At 44.5% G+C, this 22,493-nt stretch overlaps 1 protein-coding gene across 1 annotated transcript in view; it reads left to right on the top strand.

Annotated features, from left to right (window-relative positions):
- ANXA10 (annexin A10) overlaps window positions 1–17,197 on the top strand; it is a 330,211-nt gene extending 313,014 nt beyond the window's left edge. Inside the window, exon 13 of the mRNA XM_069630205.1 lies at window positions 16,814–17,197. Within this exon, the coding sequence (XP_069486306.1) occupies window positions 16,814–16,882 (69 nt within the window). The 3' untranslated portion in view covers window positions 16,883–17,197. The remainder of the gene's footprint in view (window positions 1–16,813) is intronic.
- The last annotated feature ends 5,296 nt before the right edge of the window (window positions 17,198–22,493 follow it).

A 22,493-nucleotide genomic window follows, 5' to 3' on the forward strand; every position in this document is an offset into this window, starting at 1 on the left:
CTAAAATGGCTGAATTCACCATTTAAGAATTGCAGCCTGCGCTTTTACGATTTCTTAATGTATACCTTATTTCAATCTTCATAACACAAAGGCTGAAACTTGTTTTGATGTTGTGAGCAGACTTCCGTGACCTCAAAGGAGCAAAGAGGGGTTTGAGTGTTTTAGATGGACTCTCGAGCAGTAATTCTTTTTTATGAACGAATTCAGCAAGAGTGAATATTAAGGCAACAGCAGTGAAAAAAGTTGTTAAAAGATGCAGAGTGTCTGGAATTTGACTGAAACCCACTAAATTTATACTATGGGTTATTCCAAAGGTATTAGTACACCACACGGAGAACATAACCTTTATGTCTATGATCTGATTTTAGAAGAAATGCATTTGTGCCAGCATGCATGGCATTATAAGGTATGGTCATCCACTCATCTTCTCTTAGCATCTCGAACCCTCCTCCCAAATGTGTACCTCCTATTAAGAAACTCGTATGTCTCAGCTACATTAGGAATCCTGAATAAAGAAATCGTACTCCAAAAATATAAAGGAAAGTACAGAGGTTGGATGAAATGGGGATGCAGCCAACCACCTGAACAAGAGAATATAATCTTTGTCAGAGTCTGCCCAGTTGTCCCAATTACACAGATTTAGAAAGAAATCGGGGGACATCACCACCCGAATGTGCACCCCTGGCATAGGAAGCAATGTTAAGTGCAGAACGTCCCTTTTTCCTCAGATCAAAAGATCCTGTGAGCCATAACACGGTGCAAAGGTGGTAGGCACAGCACTCATATCTTTCATGAGCGTCTGGCATTGAGGCATGCCTGAGGCGCAGCAGCATTTCTGTGAGCTCGTATGTGACTGCAAATGGTGCACACAGGCCCTAAGACTGGTCAGGTACTTTTCAAGGGTCGCCAGAGTCTGTGCCATGCCTGCACTGCAAATGAGTAATGCATAGCTCGTGGGCTCTTTGTGTGGGTGTTCTCATGAGTCCCTATTCCATATGTTTCCTATCTACGGTGGCTGTTGGAAACCTATGGGGATTGTTACTTTGGCTGCAGACAGCAGCACTGGTGCTTAAGGAGAAACAAGGCAGAGTAGAAATAGTGTGCTGAACCTGTGGGTGTAGAGGCCAAGTGCCACAACGTGAACCCTAGAGATGGATCCTGGAGTCAATCGGCATTAGAAGCAAGTGCTGTCAGCAGTCAAGATCCTTGGTGAACGTTGAACGACTCACCCCACCATGATGTCCACAGGCTACCTGAGGCACTTCAGGGAAGAAGTGCAAGTACTGTTTGCTAATGCTGCAATCTCTCTTGGCTCCAGCAGCCATCATAAGGATAAGGGTGAGGGTCTCCCAGCCCAAGAATTCTAAGCACCAGAAGATATTCAGAGTACAGGGTTTACATCTCCATAAGCACTCCCATGTATATTTGTATTCCCAGAAGGTGACAGTTCCACAGCCTACCAATCCTTCACGGACATTTATGTTCTGCAGTGTGAATGTTTACACCCCCTAATCATTCCCTCCATGTTCTGCTACATGGAGAAGGCCCTCCAGCTCCTTCATTTTTGATGTGTTTTCACTGTTGTTATTGATATTGATGGTGTGAAGCACAGGAATCCTGAGGTGCCACACAGATGCACTGTGGCGGAAGTTGCATAAACAGCAGGTTTCTGCGCGTGTGTGTCACACAGTGCATGTTTGCGAAAAGCAGACACTTAATAGCAACATGGCGAATGCTCCATTTACTGAAAACCAGCAAGTAGAGGAAATGTTTTATCTGAGGAGTCCTGTTCAAAGACCACAGAGTGAGGGGTCTGCTCCCTGTTCGGAATTTTGAGACGCTGCACCATGGTTCAAAGGTGACCAAGCGACAGGTAGCCACTTCTTATCATGTGTTGGATATCAACATATCTGTAACTGACCTTCCAAAGATTCACATACTTGAATATTCCCCGTTGTCAGGCCGGGAATCCTCAGTAATTTAAATAATAATACATAAATACATTTTCCCATAAGGAAAGCAATGTGAATTGTCTATAATGCCTGAAAGGAACCCACTTATGTAGTCCATCCATCTCATTGTGGTCCCTTTTGGCCCTAACCAATGAGGTGGCAGGGCTTAACCTCAGATGTTTAGGAGGCCACCCTTGTAAGTGAAACACGGGACACTTCTGGGAAAGATAGCCAGACCAATTCACTGTAGCTTGGAGAGCAGTCAAGGCTAAGTCACAGGACGAATGGGGGTGATCTGAGATTTTTGATGAGCACACACAGCAAGACACAAAGAATTGATTACCCTTAGACAGTAGTATATAAAAGTATACAATTCATTAGGCCCAAGAATAAACACAAGTGAAATATGAAACGCACAGTAATATAACCACTGAAACAGCACACTTTGTAAAATATATACTGTCACTTTGTTCAATGCGGTAAAGTGCGGAATCACGTCAAAACCTGTAAGGGAAAAAGGCAGGCATACTTTATATTATTGACAATCTTCAGAGATGGATAACCTTAACTTTAAGTTCAGCCCTACAATGAATGGAGCTTTGTGCTCAATGTTAGATGCACGCATAAAAGCGTTCAGTCATGCGTAAAGTCACAAAGTACAATTTCTAAGGAGCTGGCAGCTAGAGGAAGGATCTGAAGAGTAAACAACGGATTCCATCAGTTAGGGGAGGATCTGTTTTGGAGATCAAAGCTATTCCCAACATTCGTAGGACTTTACGAAGCCAAGAGGCTGTCCAAGCCAAAGGGAGGCCCACAAGGACTCTGTGCGTAAATTTACTATGGATGAACTAGGGGTCAAGGGTAAGTGGTTTCAGAACTCACCGCCCTTAGCTCAGTTTGGGTCCAAACTTGGCAGGTCTGGAGAGGATCGCCAGAGGAACAATCTTTCTGCCCTGGATTCGGCTTCAAAGCGCTCAGGTGCGGCGGGTGCAGATGCAGGTATGGTTTACACCAGGAGCTATATCTCTCGTCTTGGTTGCAGAACAAAGAAAGCACTGATGCAGCTGGTCTCAGGACATTGGAAGAAATGCGGGAAAATAGACTTCAGCGACGGTCACTGTCGTACAGTGACGTAGGGGCACCCAACTCTCGCAGTCTGTCACACGCTTCTCTCTCGCGGCCTAAAGCAGCTGGGGCAATGTAATTTGGCAAGAAGGTTCTTTGCACTGCAAGTTAGGATTCCCCACAAGCTCGAGGTGAAACTCCATAAGAAAATGCTTCTGCACGGGTGCCAAGGTTTGAGCTGGATAGTCCATTGGATGTCCCAGGGACACTTCGGATCAGGTGCTTTTGCAGGGCAACCAGGAGGCGTTGAGAGTGATTGGCCCCACCACTCCAAGGGGTTGAAGCACCTTTGCAGGTCTTCAGAGATTGAGCGCAAAGCAGGGTTCCTCCAGGACAGCAGCAGGCTCAGCGTGCCAACTTTCTTCTGCATGCTTCCGGATATCCTTGGTTCTGGTCGGCTCTTCAGGATAGTTGCCTCTGTTGTCAGGTCGATGCAGACCTGTTGCTGATCTGCAGGTCTGCATTCAAACCCCTCCTCCTGTGATTGCTCAAACCGAGCCAGCCAATGAGGAGATCTGCCCCACTCATGCACGCCAGCAGTGTTCCAATCAGAGACCACTGCGGCTCCCATGCCCTCATGCACACCAGACACCCTGACACCATACTGTGGATTGGGACCAGATAGTCCCGACCCACGTCCTGGGTACCCACACACGCGACCTGCAGTAGCCGGCAAAAGACACAGCTTTCATGGGCAACTGCATGCCCAAAAAGGAATTCCTGAGTATCAAAGAGCAGGGGGAGGGACAACGGACAAAATGGCCAAAGGAGCAGACAAAGACCTCGTGGCACGGCCATGACAGACACTAGCCACAGTCGTGCGGTAAGTGCGGTATGGCTCGGCAAAAAGTTATAAAGGTATAAAAAAAAGCTTCTGCTGCCACCAGTCCACTCCTAAACACATTGTTCAGTCACCAAAAATTCTCTAGCGGATGACTAGAGCCTAAGAACATAGGGAACCCATTGCACGGTACTGTAAGGTACTTTGCGCAATGAAATACAGTTGCCAAAAGAGGCAACAAAGTTATAAGACTAAGAGAAACAAAGTTTCCCAGTACTGATAGCCTTAAGGGTGTGTCAGTTTCCCCATAACGATGAGCAAAAGCCAGCCCAGTGCAGCTGAGGGCTGTGCTCCACTGGCAAAAGTCAGGTCAGGATGCTGCAACAAAAGCAAAACATTTGGGGGGTCTGCAAACATAGAGGTAAATTAGCAGTAAGATAAATGTGCCCTAACGATGGCCATCGCAGACCCAGGTACTGAAGGTTCCCCTAAGGGCCTCTCTCTTCAAGGACTACATTAAACGCAGAAAGAAGATTGTTTTTGTTAGAGACCCTCAACAAGAATGTATCTACTGCCTCTATCCCCATGACATCCACAAGTGTCATATTTGTCAAACATTTACTCATAAAACTCTACAAGACAGACACAGGAGACTTCTCCTTCATCTAGAAAGTAAGTGTCATTCTTCAGAGGAAGAGTCTGTTAAAACAGCCCCTGTCACCTCACACAGGACCCCTGAGAAGCATGCTTCTAAGAGGAGAGCTCCTTCAGTGGAGAGAGGAAGTTATCTACCTACAAAATAAAGAAAAAAGGGTGACAAGGAGGCAAAAACCAGCTCTCACGCCCCTAGGGAGCAAAAAGACCATCATGCCGAGGTGAAGATAGCCAAATCGAAAGGTAAGGAGTGCCCGATCCACAGGACACTCATCCGCAGAGTGGGCGGCGACCAATTCTCATTCTGTGCCGTCCATGGCTAAGCCATCATCAACACCTATCAATGCCCCATCCATGGGACACTTGTCCATGAAGCGGACGATGACCGACAGCCATGATTCACTGGCCCCAACTAAAGTGTCATTGACACCCACGTCATCCATGGGAGAGCGCTCGTCATCATCGAAGATGTCTTCATCCATGAGTAAAACACTGTCCTTGGCAAACCCATCAACGACGACTAAGGGTTCTTTGTCGATGACCAAGTCCAAACACTGCTCGACCACGACTACATCATTGATGGATATACCGTCGACAGACACTGCCTGGTTGACGCGAACAACTTCAACCACCGACCGCTTGCCCACTGATGCTGCACCATTTACGGAAGACATGGGAATAATGTTGTTACCTCCTTCGTCCACAAGCAAGAGTCCATTTCATACACTGTATATATTTAGCTCATCAGGACCTTATATCAACCTATCCCCCATTAAGTAAATGGTGGAATTCCCGGATTTAATTCTTAATGAGGAGTTTTCAGACCTAGAAGACACACCAGAAGTGCCACAGTCGGTACCCAAATAGTACAGTCCACTGTGGCAGTCCACCTCGGGAGATACCGCTGATCCCTTTCAACCTGCATTGATGCAGTCCATGAAGAACGTTATGGATAAGTTCCAAAGACGACAGAGGGCGCGCATAGCAGCTCAAGATGCCCTAGAACCGCCTACTGCAGAGCAGGGAGAGTCTTCCAAGAGGCAAAGGAGCATCTCCCTGTCTCCAAGATGCAACATCTCTCCCAGAAGGGTAACAAGCATTTCTCCCCAGGGAAGACAATCAACCTCTTACTCTGTAGCCTTCGTCACAGAGCACCAGAGCTCCATCCACTCTTTATCAGATTGGAAGGATCCTATGAACGGCCCGTACAGAGTTTTCTCAGCTCCAAACGCTCAGGATGATGATGCTGAACCTGAGGAGGACGAGCTTACCCGGGATTCACCCCTTCAAGACCGGGATGAATGAGACAGGTATGTCATTGAAAAACAGAAGAGGCGGGACTCCCCCGGGAGTGCCTCACCGCCAGACGATGTTGCTTAATTCCACACCATTATGGCTAAAGCAGCTGAATTGTTCAACCTGGTTCAACAGGTGTCCTACGAAGAGAAAAAATCAGTACTATATGAGCACAGGGACAAAAGGAGGAGAATGGTTACTACCATTCCCATCCTGGATATAATATGCGAGGTAGGAGAGAAGATATTAGTTAGCCCGCTGGCCATCACTGCCTTGGCTGCTCGTCCAGAGAAAAAATACAAGGCCCCAGAGAGTGTGCCTTTATGTCTACAAGGACATCCTAAGCCAGACTCTGTCATCACAGTGGCAGCTCAAATGAAAATGGCAAACCCAGCATCTCTGCTAACAATCCCCCAGCCCCGGACAAGGAGGGTAGGAAGCTTGAGGCGGTCAGTAGAAAGGTGTTGGCTGATAAGAGCAGCAAATGTTCTAGCGATGTCCGCAAGGTCTGATAGCGATCTATGCCTTAGAATGTCCAAGTTGAGTAAGTATCTGCCTGCAGAGATTCGATTGGAGACAACTCATTACAGGTGGTGAGCCACTTCAGACCATATGACTGATTCTCCAGTGGATGTGGCTGAGTCCGTTTTTCGGCAGATGGCACATAGCATGGTTCTCAGATGGCAGGCTTCGATGAAAGCAACACATTTCAGACCGAAGGTCCAGGTCCATATACTTGACATTCCCTTCGATTGGGAAAGAGTTGTTCGGCAAGAAAGGTGACGGCCATTTCAAAGGGATAAAAATGGACACAGACACTGCCAGAGCCACCAGCTCGTTGAGAGACAAGGATAAAGACCAGCATTCTTTTCGCACCTTTATAGTAGACCATATACCACACAAAGGTCTTCCTCTTCGTCATTTCTGTCAGGAAACAGATACCAGCACTCATCCTCCAGGTATAACAACAGTGGTTGAAGTGTATGAAAAGAAGTAGTGGAACTATGTTCTGTGCCGGCCCGTCCCCCCTCCCCACAAACCCCATCACCGCAACCCCTCCCACACACAATACAAACCCCCAAACAAATGCACCTGCTGTTTAAGGGAACATTCAGTGCAGTGCACTGTTGTGAAAGTTTAAACTGCTTCCTACACTTATTTTAAAGTGAAACCATTTCGGAACGGTTTCTTTTTAAAATAAAAATATAGGAACAGTAAAAATAATTTTAAAAAGCTGAGGAAAACTGCTCCCAACCGCTTCCACCCACTTCAACCAAAGTATAATTCTCAGAAAGGCTAGCTGGGTTCAGACGATTAAACAAGGGACCAATCAAAGCAGAATTGCCAGAGAAACTCTTGCCCCTTCACATCGCAGCACTGTGGAGGGAAGGATCAGCCAGCATTTTCACCATTGGCTAGACATTACATCTGACACCTGGGTGTTTCAAATAGCACAGAATGGAAATACCATCAACTTCATAGACCATCCACCAGCATTACCACAACAGCAGCGCAAGGTCCACCACATGGCACATCTTAAACTGGAGATAGATAAACCTTTGCAAAAGGCAACCACCAAGCCAATACTTATCGAGCAAAGAAGAAAGGGATTCTACTCTCAATTGTTCCAGGTCAGAAAGAAAACCAAACAGTGTCACCCATTCTTAGACCTGCAGGCTTTGAACAAGTTCATGAAACACATAAAATTCAAGAGGGCCTCACTCCAACAGGTCCTAAACTGGCTGAAAAAGGACGGTTTTCTAGCAACACTCGAGCTGGAGGAGGTGTATTTTTATGTTCCGATACATCCAGCTCACATATGCTACCTCAGGTTCGCATTAGGGGCATGCACTTCCAATTTCACATGCTCCCGTTTGGTCTAAGATCAGCCCCAAAGGTTTTTACCAAGTGTCTAGCTCCGGTGGCAGCATACCTTGGGCGGACCGGAATAGAAGTGTTCCCGTACCTAGATGACTGGCTGATAAAGGCAAAGTCAAGGAAACGGATAGCCATGGCCATCATACACATGAAATTAACACTAAAAAGGTTAGGTTTCTCACACCAAACCTTGAATTGAGGAACTGTTTGGTGATATCACAATGAGACCCCCGCGACCAGTTTCAATTGCAATTCGGAGGTGTCGCATTGGCGTGTAAAAAAACTGAGACTAAGAATTCCCCTACTCTGTTTGTCTGTGAGGAGGTATGTATTTTTAACACACCTTGTTACTGTGCCACAGTTATAAGTAAATAAGTTCCAAAATGCCATCTATTGGTGATCCAAATAGTTTTATTATTGGCCCTTTCTGATTACACGTGTTTTGGCATTATCTATGCCTTTTTCAAATCAGGAAAGACATCATACACCATCTTTTCACATGACACTACAATGGTGGTACAAGGAAAACAACCTCAATCAGGGCATGCCCTTCAAAGCACCAAATTCCACATTGCTTGTCAGGACGGACACGTCCTTTTGAGGATGGCAAGCACAACTGGGGGAGCTACAAATGAGAGACACATGGTCCGAGCACGAAAATTACCTCCACATCAATGTGTTACAGCTCAGAGTCTTCCGGTGGGCACTAAAATCCTTCCAACCAGTCTTCACAGGACAAGCTGTCACTATTCAGATGGCCAATACGACCTCCATACACTACACCAACAAGCAAGGAGGAACAAGGTCTGCAATGCTATCCCCAGAAACACAAAAGCTCTGGGAGTGGTCTCTCAAGCACAGAGTACACGTCAGGGCTGTGGGGTATCTTTACCAGCCCAGCAGACCTCCCCAACATCACCAAACCGCATTTCAGCAGTCCAAGAAGAATGGCTGCGCTGGCTCTGTTGAGGACCATTGCCTTGCATCAAAACTGTGTTTTGCAGTCACCAAAATAATGGCTGAGCTGTCTTTGCCCAGCACATATGGGGCGAGATGGAACATGGAACACCCCGAGATTTGCTGCCAGTGTTTTCTTCATGTGCACCAAAGAAAAGAATTCAAAGGCAGCGCTGCTATGTTGCCAAGTCAAAACTTCCCACTGAAAAAAAATGTTCTGCATTTAAATGACTGCGCACTGATGCCCTTTTCATCTTTTTAAAATTACCCAGTTCAGTTCCAATAAGACACATTCAGGTACACCCATATTCAGGGCGTACACCAGCAAACGAGGGTATTCCTCACTAAACTGCATGTGGTGTCAGGCAAAATCTGTGAAATTGCAGAGAACTTCACTCCAAGCCGTACAGAAAATGCTTTACTTTTTGCAACAAAATAACACAGACAAACCCTTCACAAGAAGCCCTCTCTCTCTGCTTATGTCAGTTACAATGGACACTTACCTTGGATAGATTCCTGTGTAGTAGAAATTGACTAGGGCCATGGAAATGCTCAGAATACAAATGCGAGGAAAAGTCGCATTTGGAAAGTGACATTTAAGGAATATTAACCCATGTGTAAAATGGTGCTTTTGACAAACAAGAAAATGCCCTTTAAAAAGTTAAATGTTAAAGTAAGGCCCTTTGCATGCATAGAAATGTGATGGGAGCTTGCTTTAAACATATACATGATATTTATTCCTAAAAGACTTGCTTTCTGGTTAAGGAAAGACAAGTCAATAAATGAATAAAAGTACTTTGAATCCAGCAGAACAGGTTTGACAGGCCCATTGCTTCAAAGGGCTCTGCCTTTCCTCGGAACAGAATCATCTTCCCCCAAGTGGACCATCCCCCTGGAAACTGAATGGGCCAAGGGGGAGGATCTAACACCCTCGTCAGACAAAACAGCACTTCTCCAGCATGAGACAATGGACTGCCAGGACACATAGGTGTGAATTCCTGGTGACACCTCCCCTCAACTTAAACTGTAGGGCTTGAAAGGCGAATCCATGATAACATTAGGCTAAACCGACCGGAGCCTGACATGTGGCTGTGACCTGGAAAGGAATGCCCATATTTGGAACACAAAGCCAGCCCAGTTGATATCAGATACTATTCAGTTTATGTCATTTATTTCAGTAATCAAAAGACATATTAATGTGAAATTATGACCTCTTATATGTCATGTTTGCACCATTAAAATAAGACGTTGTAGGTTTTTCTCGCATGTTGGTGATGCAAACCTCAGGAAAATGTGAATTCTGGGGAAAACATACATGGTACAACTTTGAAAATTAATGAGAACATGACCAGTGACAATATGTATACATATATAAAATTGTAGAATTTTAGGTGAATTATTTTCCATGGAAATGGCAAAAGATTTCTAGAAGGACTAAACAGCATCGCACCGTCTTGGGATTTGGATCAGCATGTGTCCTGTAAAATATGTAGTCTGCCCGTATAAGTTTCCTGATGATGACATTTGTAATTATGAGTGTTTTGTTCCATAATGGATTTTGGAAAAAGTAACTTTGGTAGAACAGAGCACATTGTAAACAAACACCCACCATAAAACTGAGTTACCTCCTTCAGTCCAATCTCCTTCCAGGGAGGAGACGACATACATAGGCTGACCTATCCGATATTAAAAGGTATGTCTAGCTTGAGTCAGCCCAATAGTAAAATCCTCTGATGTCATGCTCCGTATTATAAAGGGGAGGCATGAGGAGCTCTGGACTCTCTTCTGACTTTTCCAGCTCCTGCACATCCAGAGACCCAGACATTCCAGATTTACCCTGCAAGATTCCAGATTTCACTGCCAGGCCAGAGCTCGCTGACCCTTTTCAGGCAGAATCACTGATCTAGAAAAACCCCACAAAATCCCAATAATTCAGGGAGAAAGGGGGAAAGCTCTGGTACCCTTTTGGGAGTATCCTGTGACCAGACAGGCTTTTGCTCCGCTACCTGCTTGCCCAGTTGATCCACCTCGATGTCCAGTGACCAGACTAGGCCCAGCCGTCCCCTTCTAGGATAGCCCACCGCTGTGTGCAGTGACCAGACTATGCCTCACTGCCCCAGAAACCCGGTCCGCTGTCCAAGCTACCCCATTCAAGTGCTTGTTGTGAGTATTTCCCTTCCCCAGTAACCACAAACTGCATCCCTTGCTTTATTACCTTGTATTAGGTACAATCCCATAGAGATACAATAAATGCCCTAACAAAAATCCTTAAACTGTCAGAATCCTCTGTGTACCTTGTTATTAGGAAAATCTGTGGTGATCTCCAAGTGTTAGCGCTATTCTTTACAACTCATTTCAGTCCTTATGTAAGTCCTTAGTACTATTTTGAATAAATTAATTCCCCCATAAAGAGGCACATGGCGTGAGGGGGGTTGAAACTGCAGCTTAAACCTTTTCACGGGCAGCGTTCCTCTTTTCTAGCCATTAAAATATAGTCTCAGTAAACCTTGTCATTTACTTTTCAAACCGAGTTGTCCCGTGAAATTATTCCTGTTTAAAAACCGAGTTTCCTTTCCCGTTAAGAATCTCATCCTGTCATCCATTCAGAGTTACCCTTTCACTTTCATATTATACCTGTGATGTGAATTTGTCCCTTAGCATCAAAACCGCATTCCGATTTTGTCTGTTTAACCCATTTTTCAAGCTGTTTTGTAATTTTAAACCCGTGAAAATAAGTAAATGCAATTTCTCCACGTGTGATCTGGCTGCATTGTGTTTTTCCTTCCCAAGTGGATTTTCCGATCTGTATGCCCGTTGTTAGTACATTGCCTTGTAGTTTGCTAGTGTTCCTACATCTCTGATACTGCTATATGCATTTCTACCTAATTCATTCAACCACACATGTAAAATAAGTATTTTGCAATTCCGAGTGCTATTTTGCTCAATTTCAACGGTTTTTCAATCTGATTTTGCCTCCCAGTCAGAGGGGGGAGGTCGGATTTGCATCCTGTTTTTGCCTATTATACCTGACTCCTTGGTACTCCTTTCTACCCCCACAAAATTCGGTTAACAGGAGTTTGAGAGAGTGTTGCAGGGGGAAATACTAACTGTGGTGCTATCAGAAAACACCTCTCGAAAAGTAATCTTGCCTTTGTGCAATTGTGCATTGTATATCTGATGTTAAAAGGTCAAACTAAGTGTATTCTTTCAATTTACAGTGTAATTATCACCACCCTGGTGAATGCTGCCTTATATTAAATTTGTGTGATTTTCATTGGAATTTAAAAATAAATAAATATTGTATTATTACACACCAGCCTGGTTCATGGTACATTGTGACCCAGGGTGTTTGTAAAGGTGGGTATGAGACGGGTTGGGTGCCTTCTCAAATTGAATTCATAATAAATAAAATAAAAGTATTTTGATTGTGTGCTGCATCCCCGGCAAGGAGAGAGAGTCCTGGTCTGGAGTGTAACGTGCCTTTGAAATCCTTAACAGGGCAGAACACCTTCTAGGGAAACACAACATCTTAGCTGACAAACTAAGTAGGGATTTCTTTTTCTCCCACTAATGGGAGCTTGACGACGACAAGGTCAACCGAATCATTCACAGATGGGGGCGTCTTCAAATCAATCTGTTTGTGACCAGCTGCAATGCAAAATGCCCTTGTTTCACGTCCAGGTACCCAGAGAAGAACTCACTAGGGCAAGCTTTCTCTCTAACATGGAAGGGACAGTTCCTTTACGCCTTCCCACCGATACCACTACTCACCCGAATGCTGAGGTGGTTAAGAACGCAACCATACAGGATTATCCTAATATTGTCAGCATGGGCCCGGCAGGATTAGTACCCGACTCTTCTGCAAATGACACAGGATGCACCCATTCCCCTCAGGGCTTACCAGGCCTTGCTGACACAGCACGAGGGAAAATCCTTCATCACAACCTGACAGTGTCTCACTCAGAGCCTGGTTCCCGAGCAGCAACAACATGCCAATTTAACGCTACCCTGTGTATGCTCGATATCATCCATGCATCCAGGGCACCTTCCACACCTAACTTTTGCCAGAAAATGGAAGCGCTTCACCAACTGGTGTGCGGCATCACAGCTTGAGCCACTGTTCATCACTATAGAACAGCTTCTCCCCTAGTTCTTACATTTGGCTAAAGCGGGATTGCCACAGTCCTTCATCAAAGTTCACCTCTCAGCCATTAAATCCTATTCCAGAGGCCTGGAACACGTATCTTTTGTTAGTGACATGACTGTGAAAACATTCCTCAAAGGGCTGTTATGCACTTTTACACCGTTACCTGCAACGGTTCCCAGATGGAGTCTGAACACTATCTTATCAGCTCTCATGACTGCTCCCTTTGAGCTGATTAATAGGTGCAACCTACAATTCCTCTCTGGAAAGTCGCCTTTTTGGTGGCACTCACGTCAGCAAGACAGATCAGCGAACTTCAAGCCCTCTCTACAGAGCCTCCTTTAACCGTTTTCCTGAGGGACCGTGCGGTACTTAGGCCACACCCCAAGTTCATCTCTAGGTGGTATCTAAGATAACTCTATCAGAGCACATAGTTCTTCTGACCTTTTTCAGCAACCATTCCTCAAGCGCTGAACGCGTTCTTCACTCTTTAGACCTTTCTCAAGTCGTAAAATTCTATCTGCAATGCACCAGCATTTTTTGCACTTTCTCCAGAATTTGTGTGCCCTTAGGAGGGTGCACCAAAGGACAAAGCATATCTGAACAAGGCCTCGCTCCCTGGGTGGGCAACTGTATCACTCACTGCCACAAAACCAGAGGCGATCCACTGATTTGTCCTACTACTGCTCACTCCACCAGAGGGAGGGCAGTCACAGCGGCTTTTCAGGCAGGTGTGGCAGTAAAGGACATTTTTAGGGCGTGTAGCATGCTCCACGCATTTGCCAAACACTACTGCCTGGAGGAAGACGTCACTAGGGAGTCAGTGGCTGGACAAGCAGTACTGCATCACCTATTTACATAAGGTAGGAGCAGCCAATGGTCTTCCCCCCTTCCCTTTCATTTTCAAGCATGAATAAGGTGTTAAATGTACTGCTAGGGGTACCATGGTTACCTGTGTATGTGTTGTGATTTAGGTGGCATGTGTTCACTGCTTGGTATTCTATTCAAGCATGTGAATCTATGAAAGATCCTATTCTTGAGTAGTCTTAGTTACTTACCTGTAACTGTATTTCTCCAGCATTTGTATCTTTCATAGATTCACATGCGGCCACCAACCTACCGTGGGAGGCTGCTCCAAGGACAGGCAGTCATCAGGTAAGCAGTCAGTATTTGGCTCAAAATCTGAAGATGGCTGCCTGAAGCAGAGCTTCATACCCTGCCTCCTCATTGGTTAGGGTCAAAAGAGACCAAAATGAGGCGGAGCAACTACATAAGTGGGTGCCTTTCATGCATTATAAGCAATTCACATTGCTTTGCCTATGGGAAAATATATTTATTTATGTATTATTATTTAAATTACCAAGGATTCCCGGTCTGACGACTGGAATATTAAAGCAAGTAAATCTCTGAAAAATACCAATGCTGGAGAAATACACTTACAGGTAAGTTACTGAGACTTCTGTTGGCAGCCGGGCTTCAGAGGCGAGTTTTGTGAATTTCACTGTGTTAATACCCTAATGCATTTACAAGCCTTCTATATTTATGGATCCGGTATTTAAAGTAGCGCACTCAGTGATGAATTATTTAAGTCTGCTCTTTAATGAAACAAAGACACTAACACGCAGATTTGTGAGTTTGGCCCATCTGTGGGACGGACTATATCGGTTGTTTATTCTGTAACTTGTTTGGGGTACTACTTACCAGGCCCTCATCTAGGTAGGAGAAAACTATTTTAATAACTATACACCGGGTGATTCTTTGGGGAAGTTGTCATTACATTTAAGAGCTCAAGTAACTATTTTCGTGCCGTCTCCTATAACAACATGCTGCGCCATCACTCTCCCACGGGCTCTAAGGGAGTCAAATGATGATAAGTGGTGTTATCGGTTTTGTAACGTGCTCTGCTGTCATTTGCATGGTCTCTTGGTTCTATATAAATATAGGGGTTACAATTGCATGTCAATTATTAGTACTCCTGCATAGCATAATTTGGCATATGTCTAGTCTGTCCCGCCATTTTACTTTTGAATACGTTGCTAATTATATGCTTTCAGTGGCATCCTTTTACTGAAAGTGTAAGACACAAGAGCTAATTTATCACATGTTTTTACAAAGGAAATGATTGAACATCAATGTGGTAATAATGAAGTTCTAAAGAAAATTGGGCGCCATGAGGACGGAAAGTGCACATATTGCAAAAAGGAGGAATCAGTGAAACACTACCTGGTAGAATGAACACAATATGAAGCACAAGAAAAAAAGTGTTGATACAAGCGTTAAACGAATGAGGAATTACTATAACAAATTAATTTATTAAAAGTTGAACGGCGGAAGAAGTACTAGGGAAAAAAGGTCAAAATAATGTTGAGATACATGCTGGACGCCAACAAATAAGACTGCATTTAATGATAAAGCCGAGAAGGGGGCGGGGGGCAAATCGTCATATCTGATAGAAAGCGCCCCAAGAAATAATATTGAGGAGAAGTTATGTACTACTGAAATCTATATTCATTCAGTGCTGAATTTCATTTATTACACCAGCATTACCTCTTCATTGCAGTAATAACAGATCATTTACACTGGTTTACCAACAGCAGCGTTTCAGCCTGCTACAGAAAGAAGTAGCTGTTAGGGTATACAGTAGCAAAAACACTGCCATGCATACCTGCACACACAGCACGGTTCCTACTGATCTGCATTCCTCAACACAACAGTAAAGGATCCAGACATTGATCCCTCTGCCCCCAATAATCAAACCAAACCTGCTTCTCCTGCAAATTCTAAAACGCTAAGGGATCATGAAAATGACAGCAGTCTACAGTTTAAAACCCTTAACATACACATCAAATTGTGCATGGGTAGAAATCTAGTGGATATTTTCCCCTAAGGGTTCCCAGTGAGACCACAAAGGACAGTGAGGCTCATTACGAGTTTGGCGGTGCAGTTAAAAAAGTGGAGGTAATACTGTTTTATGGTTTTACCGCCACCGGTGATTTTTTAAGGTAATGTGGGGAAGTTACGTACAGGTAACTCCCCCACGTTACCTCCAAAAATCACTGCTATTACCGTCCGATAATACCAGTGGCGGTAATACAAGCCAAAATCCCCAATTGAGTCCTATTCACACCAGCAAACTGCCACTTGCAATCAGGTGGTATTTCCGCTGGAGGTAATACCTCCAGTGGTAATAACCCCAGACCAAGTGGCAGTATCAGTCTTTCCATTTTCTGGTATTCCAGCAGATTTACCACCGGAATACCGGCAAACTCCTAATGAGCCCCAGTGAGCGTCATTCAAAGTTTGGTGATCATTCAGCAGTAACTCCACCAAATTACAGTTAAATTTGCTTACTGTTACCGCCATTTGATCCCATGGGTTTACCACAGAATTACAAGTGGTGGCAATTCACCATTTTTAGAGTCCTCAGAATGGCATGGGGAATTTTGGCAGATTTACCACCAGTGGAATTTCTGTGCAGTAAAAGTGCTAATATTTTTGCAGTAAAGTGCAGATTCTCCTCCAGCTTCTTGCTGGATCTAATGGACCACTACACCTCCAAATGCATAATTTGGCGGTGCAGGAACAATGGTGGCAATTCCATTACTGGCAAAAATATAGTGGTAACGGAATTGTCACCACTTTTCTCCTGCACTGCCAAACTTGTAATAAGGCTGATTATCTGTGATGTGACTCCTAACCTTGAGATAGAAAATGTACTCATTGCTAATGCCTACCAATCTACAGTTCAATGAAAATTCAAATTGTTTTGAGTTTAGGTTGCAATTTATAAATATGAAAAAGTCATACATATATATTTACCGATTTTTGTGGTCACAATTTTGATATGATTTTGAAATGTGTGCATGCTTTGAATGGCTGGTAATGTCAACATATTACATCTTGTGAAGACATTTTTGGGTGTCTCTTAAAAAGTTGTATTGATGAGATTCTTGCCCCTAATTTTCCATGTCATGTGGTCTGAGAAAATGCGACAAATGAACATTGCAAATATTCTCCGTCTTTCAGCATTTTGCCTCGGGCCATTATAAGCAAGCCCTGCTCGCCATCTGTGCCGGGGACACCGAAGACTACTAACAAAAGTCTACGAAAAATCCAACTACACAACCGGACACTCAGATGTTTCCACCCTTTAAGAACACTTTTTTCCAGTATGCCAAAACAACTGCAGACACCACCCTTATTTTCGGAGCCAAAAAGAAGCATTAGATGTGTGAGATCTGAGTTACTCCTGAAAAAACCGGATTCTGTTGCTCCTTGGTGTATTCCCATTTCAGAGCAATAAACAGTACTTTCTATTAATAGGGATAATGCAATTGTGCTTTACAATGAGAAAAAGAATAAGCCCACTAAATTAATAATTACACCAATAAACCGCTGCCTTTCATACGTAGCCCATCTATCAGTGTTTCAGTAGATTCTATAAACATGCAGAAAGCATACATTCAGAAACATACTATGCTATGTACGTTGTGCTGGATTGTCTTTGTAATGTAAAGTACAAATTGTATTGGTGTACAAACATTTTAGCAAATGCATACAATATTCAGTTGCAATAAAAACATACATATCTTCATTAAATACACACAAATATATGTTTTAATGAATTAATTCATGAACTCCATATACTATCCAAAGCAGAATAGATGACACATTTTCAAAATTGCTTGCAATGCAAATCTAAAAGAGGAGTCTTGGCTACCTTTCATATATATTCCCAGGCTCTTCAAAGATACCGGGCCTCATTAGGACCCAGGCGGTAAGGGGTTTACGCCGGCGTAAACCATGGCGCCCCTTACCGCCTGAGTACGAGTTCCCTTAGCGCCATGGTGATTTTAACGCCTGCTTTTAGCAGGCGTTAAAATCCATGGCGCTAAGGGACCTTGTTGTTAATTACGCCACCGTAATTTACGGTGGCGTAATTAACGGCTTCCCCACTCCCATTATGCCCTATGGGGCCAGAAATGGGAATGGGGAAGGGTAAATGGGGATTGGGGACTTACCGCCCCGCCAACCTCGGAATGGGGCGGTAAGTCCGCCAACCCCCATGGCGGAGTTGGCAGCTTAGCGCCATGGACCATGGTGCTAATAGCGCCATGGTCCTCCGCCAAGGTTCTAATGAGGGCCACTGTGTTACATCATGGATCAGATGTAAATTATCCCTACATCTGCAAAGAATTCAAGCCAGAGACGGGTGCATAATCCCATGTTTGTAAGATCTATGGACAATTAAAAAAAATGAATGAATAGCCTTCATTTCACAGAGAGGCAAACCTGCTTTGTAAAATGTTTGTGTTAACCATGTGTGTTCTATGTGTTATTAACGCCTAATTTTAACATTACATGATTTACTCAGTGTCACACGGTGGAATGGTAGTGCAGCTTTATTACGTCAGGTAAGGTTTAAATGCGAGCTATAAACATATCGCATTTACATCAGATGCAAAAAAAGTCACATCATTTCCACTTCTGGGTTTGGGAAAGGTAACCCTGAGAGGCCCAAGAAGTGTATTGGTGTTTGAACTTGAAGGAGGCCCGAACTTGGGGAAGGGAACCCTGAGAGGCCCAAGACGTGTATTTATGTTTGAACTTGAAAGAGGCCTGATCTTGGGGAAGGGAACCCCGAGAGGCCTAAGAGCTGAATTTGTGTTTGAACTTGAGAGAGGTCTGAGCTTGGGGAAGGGAACAATGAGAGGCCCAAGAAGTGTATTTGTGTTTGAACTTGGAAGAAGCCTAAGCTTGGGGAAGGGAGCCCTAAGAAGCCCATCAGGGTGGAATCTTGATTATTCTGTGTCACTGGAGGACCTGAAGCTTGGGGAAGGGAACCCCAAGGCATTAATGACATTGGCATCGTTTGAACTATGGAGAGGGTACTATGAACAGTCCCTTTTGATTAAACTCATCCTTTTGAAGCTGATCTACCTACATTTGGCGAGAAGAACACCTGAAACTAATCATAGTTTCCTATTCTGGTTGAAACACCACTTTTTGCTTTTGAAAGACTTCCTAACAAATTCTTGTCAAAGGGTGAGGGCAAGCACAGGTTTAGACACAGAGGGATTTTTATTTGTGACTTCTAGACTTCGACAGACCTTAGATACTTCAGTTAAGGAAATCATCCCTTTAGTGTTAGGGCCAGTTAGGCATTACACCAACCCAGGAACTGTGAGAAATAAAGGTTTTGAAAACATATATTTGAGTCTGTGTCTCTCTTGTTACCATGCCTGTCTCACACTTGCCAAAGTGTTATATTCTGCATTCCAATGGGGACTGATGGCAGAGGTGCACTTCACATAGGCTTCACGCCAGGGGCTATTGAGGGCACAGTGGAGGTGCAGGTACCTTCACTTGGCGTGACTTTGCCTTTACCCCGGTATAGACAATGGTGCCCTTGTCTGCCCAAGAGGGCTTAGCCTCTGTGCCTTTGGGCACAGGTTGCAAAAGGGTGAAACATCCTTCCCCTTCCGGCAGGGCTTGCCGGCCGCTGTTGCTGGACTGCTAGTCCGAGTGATTTTGCGGCAGCTTTCGAAGCCTGATATAAGGCTTTACGTGGTTGACTAACCTAATGCTTCGTCAAGGGATCCAGTGGGTTTGGTCCTGTTAGACGTAGCAAAGCCAAGCCCAAAAGGCATCCACTTAGCCTGATGGTACAGGGCAAGTATGCACCTTAAGGGCAAAGCCCAAGGGAAAATAAGACCTGTAGGGGAAAAACCGAGAAGAGCAAAGCGATAATGCTGAGAAGGCTTGTATGCAGCTGCACAGAAAAAAACTCTCCGATAAGGATTTCCAGAGAAAGGTGAGGCTCCAAGAATAACAAACAGCCAATTCCAGAGGAAGGTAAGTCCCCTGACTCAAGAAAGCGAGAGCAAGTAACAAGGCAAGGGAAGGCAGCTGGAGAAGAGGTAAGGAAACCAGGGGAGCAGGAAGGTAAGGGCAGGAGGTTAGAAGGAAAGGAACAAACAAGGAAAGGGCTCAACAAGCGTCAGTGCTAGGAAAAGTTCAAAGCGACGCAGAGCGCTCACCTTGTTGCAGCTCTTTAAGACGGATGATGGTGTCCGGTCTAGGGCTCCGGCACGTAGCAAATCCCATCGGCCATCTTGAAAAAGGCTGAAACGTTGCTGCGAGTTCCATGTCACGAACGCATCCGCAGCCATTTTACAGGGCTAAAGACTCAGTGAGGGTGCTGTCTTCTCCTTTGCTGCCATAGAGACCAGGTAGAACCAGAATTCCTAACACCTAAATCAATTACAAGGACTCGTCAGCCTTGGTGCCAAACAGGTTCATGCTATGAAATGCAATTTCCAGGAGTTTCTCTTCAACGTCTGGGGCACAATACGATGTCCTGAGTCAAGAGAATCTGCGCAAGACCAAGCTGGTAGCCATTGTTCTTATCACAAAGTCGACAGGATCCAGGCCTGACTGAAGGATCTGTCTGGAGGCATCCTTGCCATCCCTAATCAGAGCCTCCTATCCATTAGGCATCTCCCTTTCAAGGATATGCTCTGCGGACTCATTCATGATGGACTAGTGTTTGAAGGAGAAGGAGAAAGTTCAAAAAAACACTTTTATTTAGCTTATATGTCAGGATGGTTGAACCCCTAACTTGCCCTATGCTAAGGTGGTATTTCCCTAGCTAAATAAAACAAAGGGAGGTCTGAGTCAAATAGTTCAATTTAGGAATCCTTGTGTGTCCAAAACCTATGTTTGCCCTCACAACTACATCTGCATAGTGGGTAGGGATGTCAATAGCCAAAAGAAAACAGTGTTCAGCACAAACGTCTGAGCTTCTTCCAGCTCACAGCTTCCTTCCAGCTCCTTTCCCCAAGTTTAAAGCAGTTCTACAAAAAGTCTTCAAGTTACCTTCCTTGATTCAAGAGGATACAGTTTTAAACAATAGCTGGGGTTTCCTTCCCCAAGTTTCAAGCCACAAAACACAAGGGAACCTTGAGACTGCGTCCTCATTTCAGCAAATGTCTCAGATCTCAAGGGTTCCCTTCCCCACGGTATAATTTGGTTAAACAACACAGTTAAAAAAAAATATCCTTGCTTTCTTTATTTAACTTTTTTATACAGTTTTGTTGTTTCCTTTTTCAAATATTTCTTCTGGTGGCTTGTAGCTTTCAGACAAATTAGAAATTATATTTCTTACTGTTGTTTAAGTTTAAAGTTCCATTATAGATCAGACTTCCGTTTTATTTGCTTATTCTTCAAAGGTATTTTCAAGTTGGAATACAACATGTAGTAGTTTGCTTGTTCTTTAAAGTTATATTCACTTTGGAACTCAGCATATAATGGTTTGCTTGAATTTAGGGTCCCGTCCCCTCTCTAGCTTAAAAAAGGTCTTGATTTTGTTAATTCGCAAAGTTTTAATTCAGTTCGGTATTCAACAATTGTGGATTTTAATCAGAACTAATTTTTACATTATTTATTGTTCAAGAATTATTTTGCTGTTAAGTATCTTTTCGTTTTGCTTCAAATGTTCAATATTTGTTCATTTCACTTTAAATGGATTGCCCAGTGTTCGGAGACCTTCGTAAACGTGTTTCATGCCACACACGACCACTCTGTTACAACATATTCCTGGCGATTCAGTAATTGAAAATGTGAAAGACCAGAGACTTTGAAAAACAAGCTTGTGTGAGACACGCAACCACTACGATACTAGGTATTCCTTGTTAACAAGGTTCCCGCATGCGCGCACGCACTGGGTTTCTATCCACCAGAAACTCACTGGTCGCTTTGACAGTTCTCGCTGCAGCTTGGAGCACATGGTCTCCGACTTCCAAGGCCAGGCTCCCACCTTCGGTACCTCAGGCACTCCTGTGTTGGCCTCTCAACACAGGGGAACAAGCAAGGCGAACGTATGGGAAATGGGCAGCCTTCCCACACAGCTTCCCTCACATCATTCCCTCCGCTCCTGGGAGGCCCAGCTCCCAGATCACGCTTCCATGGACCACCTTTCTCCATGATCCCCAGCGTCTCTGCGTTTCACTAAAAGAAGGTTCTCTGATGCTTTCCCCGGCCTCCTTTGCTGCTTTTCCTGTCATCCCTGTTGTTTCTTTTGCTGTTCTTTTGAGCTCCTTTTATGCACCTGCAGCCTCTTGACAGGCTGCAAGTGTGAGTGTTCAGTTAGCCCTGCCTGACCACAATTAATGGGACATGGCTGACCCTTACTACTCTTAGCAGGCATCTTCTTGGTCCCCGTACCAAAGTGGTAAAAGAGCATGTGTTCATTGCTCTTAGTTGTCTCTTCTTCGTCCCAGTACTGTCAAGTGTGGGTAAATGAGGGAAACTGGCTTATAACAGCCCATGAAGGTTGCGGACTCGTTGGGTTGGCTGTCAATAGGGAAAGGGGAATACCATGTCTCACCCAAGGACACCCCACTCCCAGTCCCTAAGGACCCTCCACACAGGTGATCCTCCCTCGCTTCTCCGCCCCCAGGGTCGGGATCCAATAGCAATGACCTTCACCTGGCCACATGCACAGAGGATCCAAGGGGTTTACGAGTGAGAATACCTTCAGGTTTCTCACACCTGTTAGGGCACAGGGGCTGAAAAGACGTGGTCTTAAGGTCCACCAAAGCAGTCTGGACCACCAACCTTTCTCGTGATGCATGGGTGAGGGTCCGATGGTGGTGGCCTGTGCTTTTTTTTGCTAGGGCGTGGTTAACAGTGAGAACTAATGCCG

Source organism: Ambystoma mexicanum, chromosome 6q, assembly GCF_040938575.1.
Source record: "Ambystoma mexicanum isolate Mex_15411 chromosome 6q, UKY_AmexF1_1, whole genome shotgun sequence".
NCBI lineage: Eukaryota > Metazoa > Chordata > Amphibia > Caudata > Ambystomatidae > Ambystoma > Ambystoma mexicanum.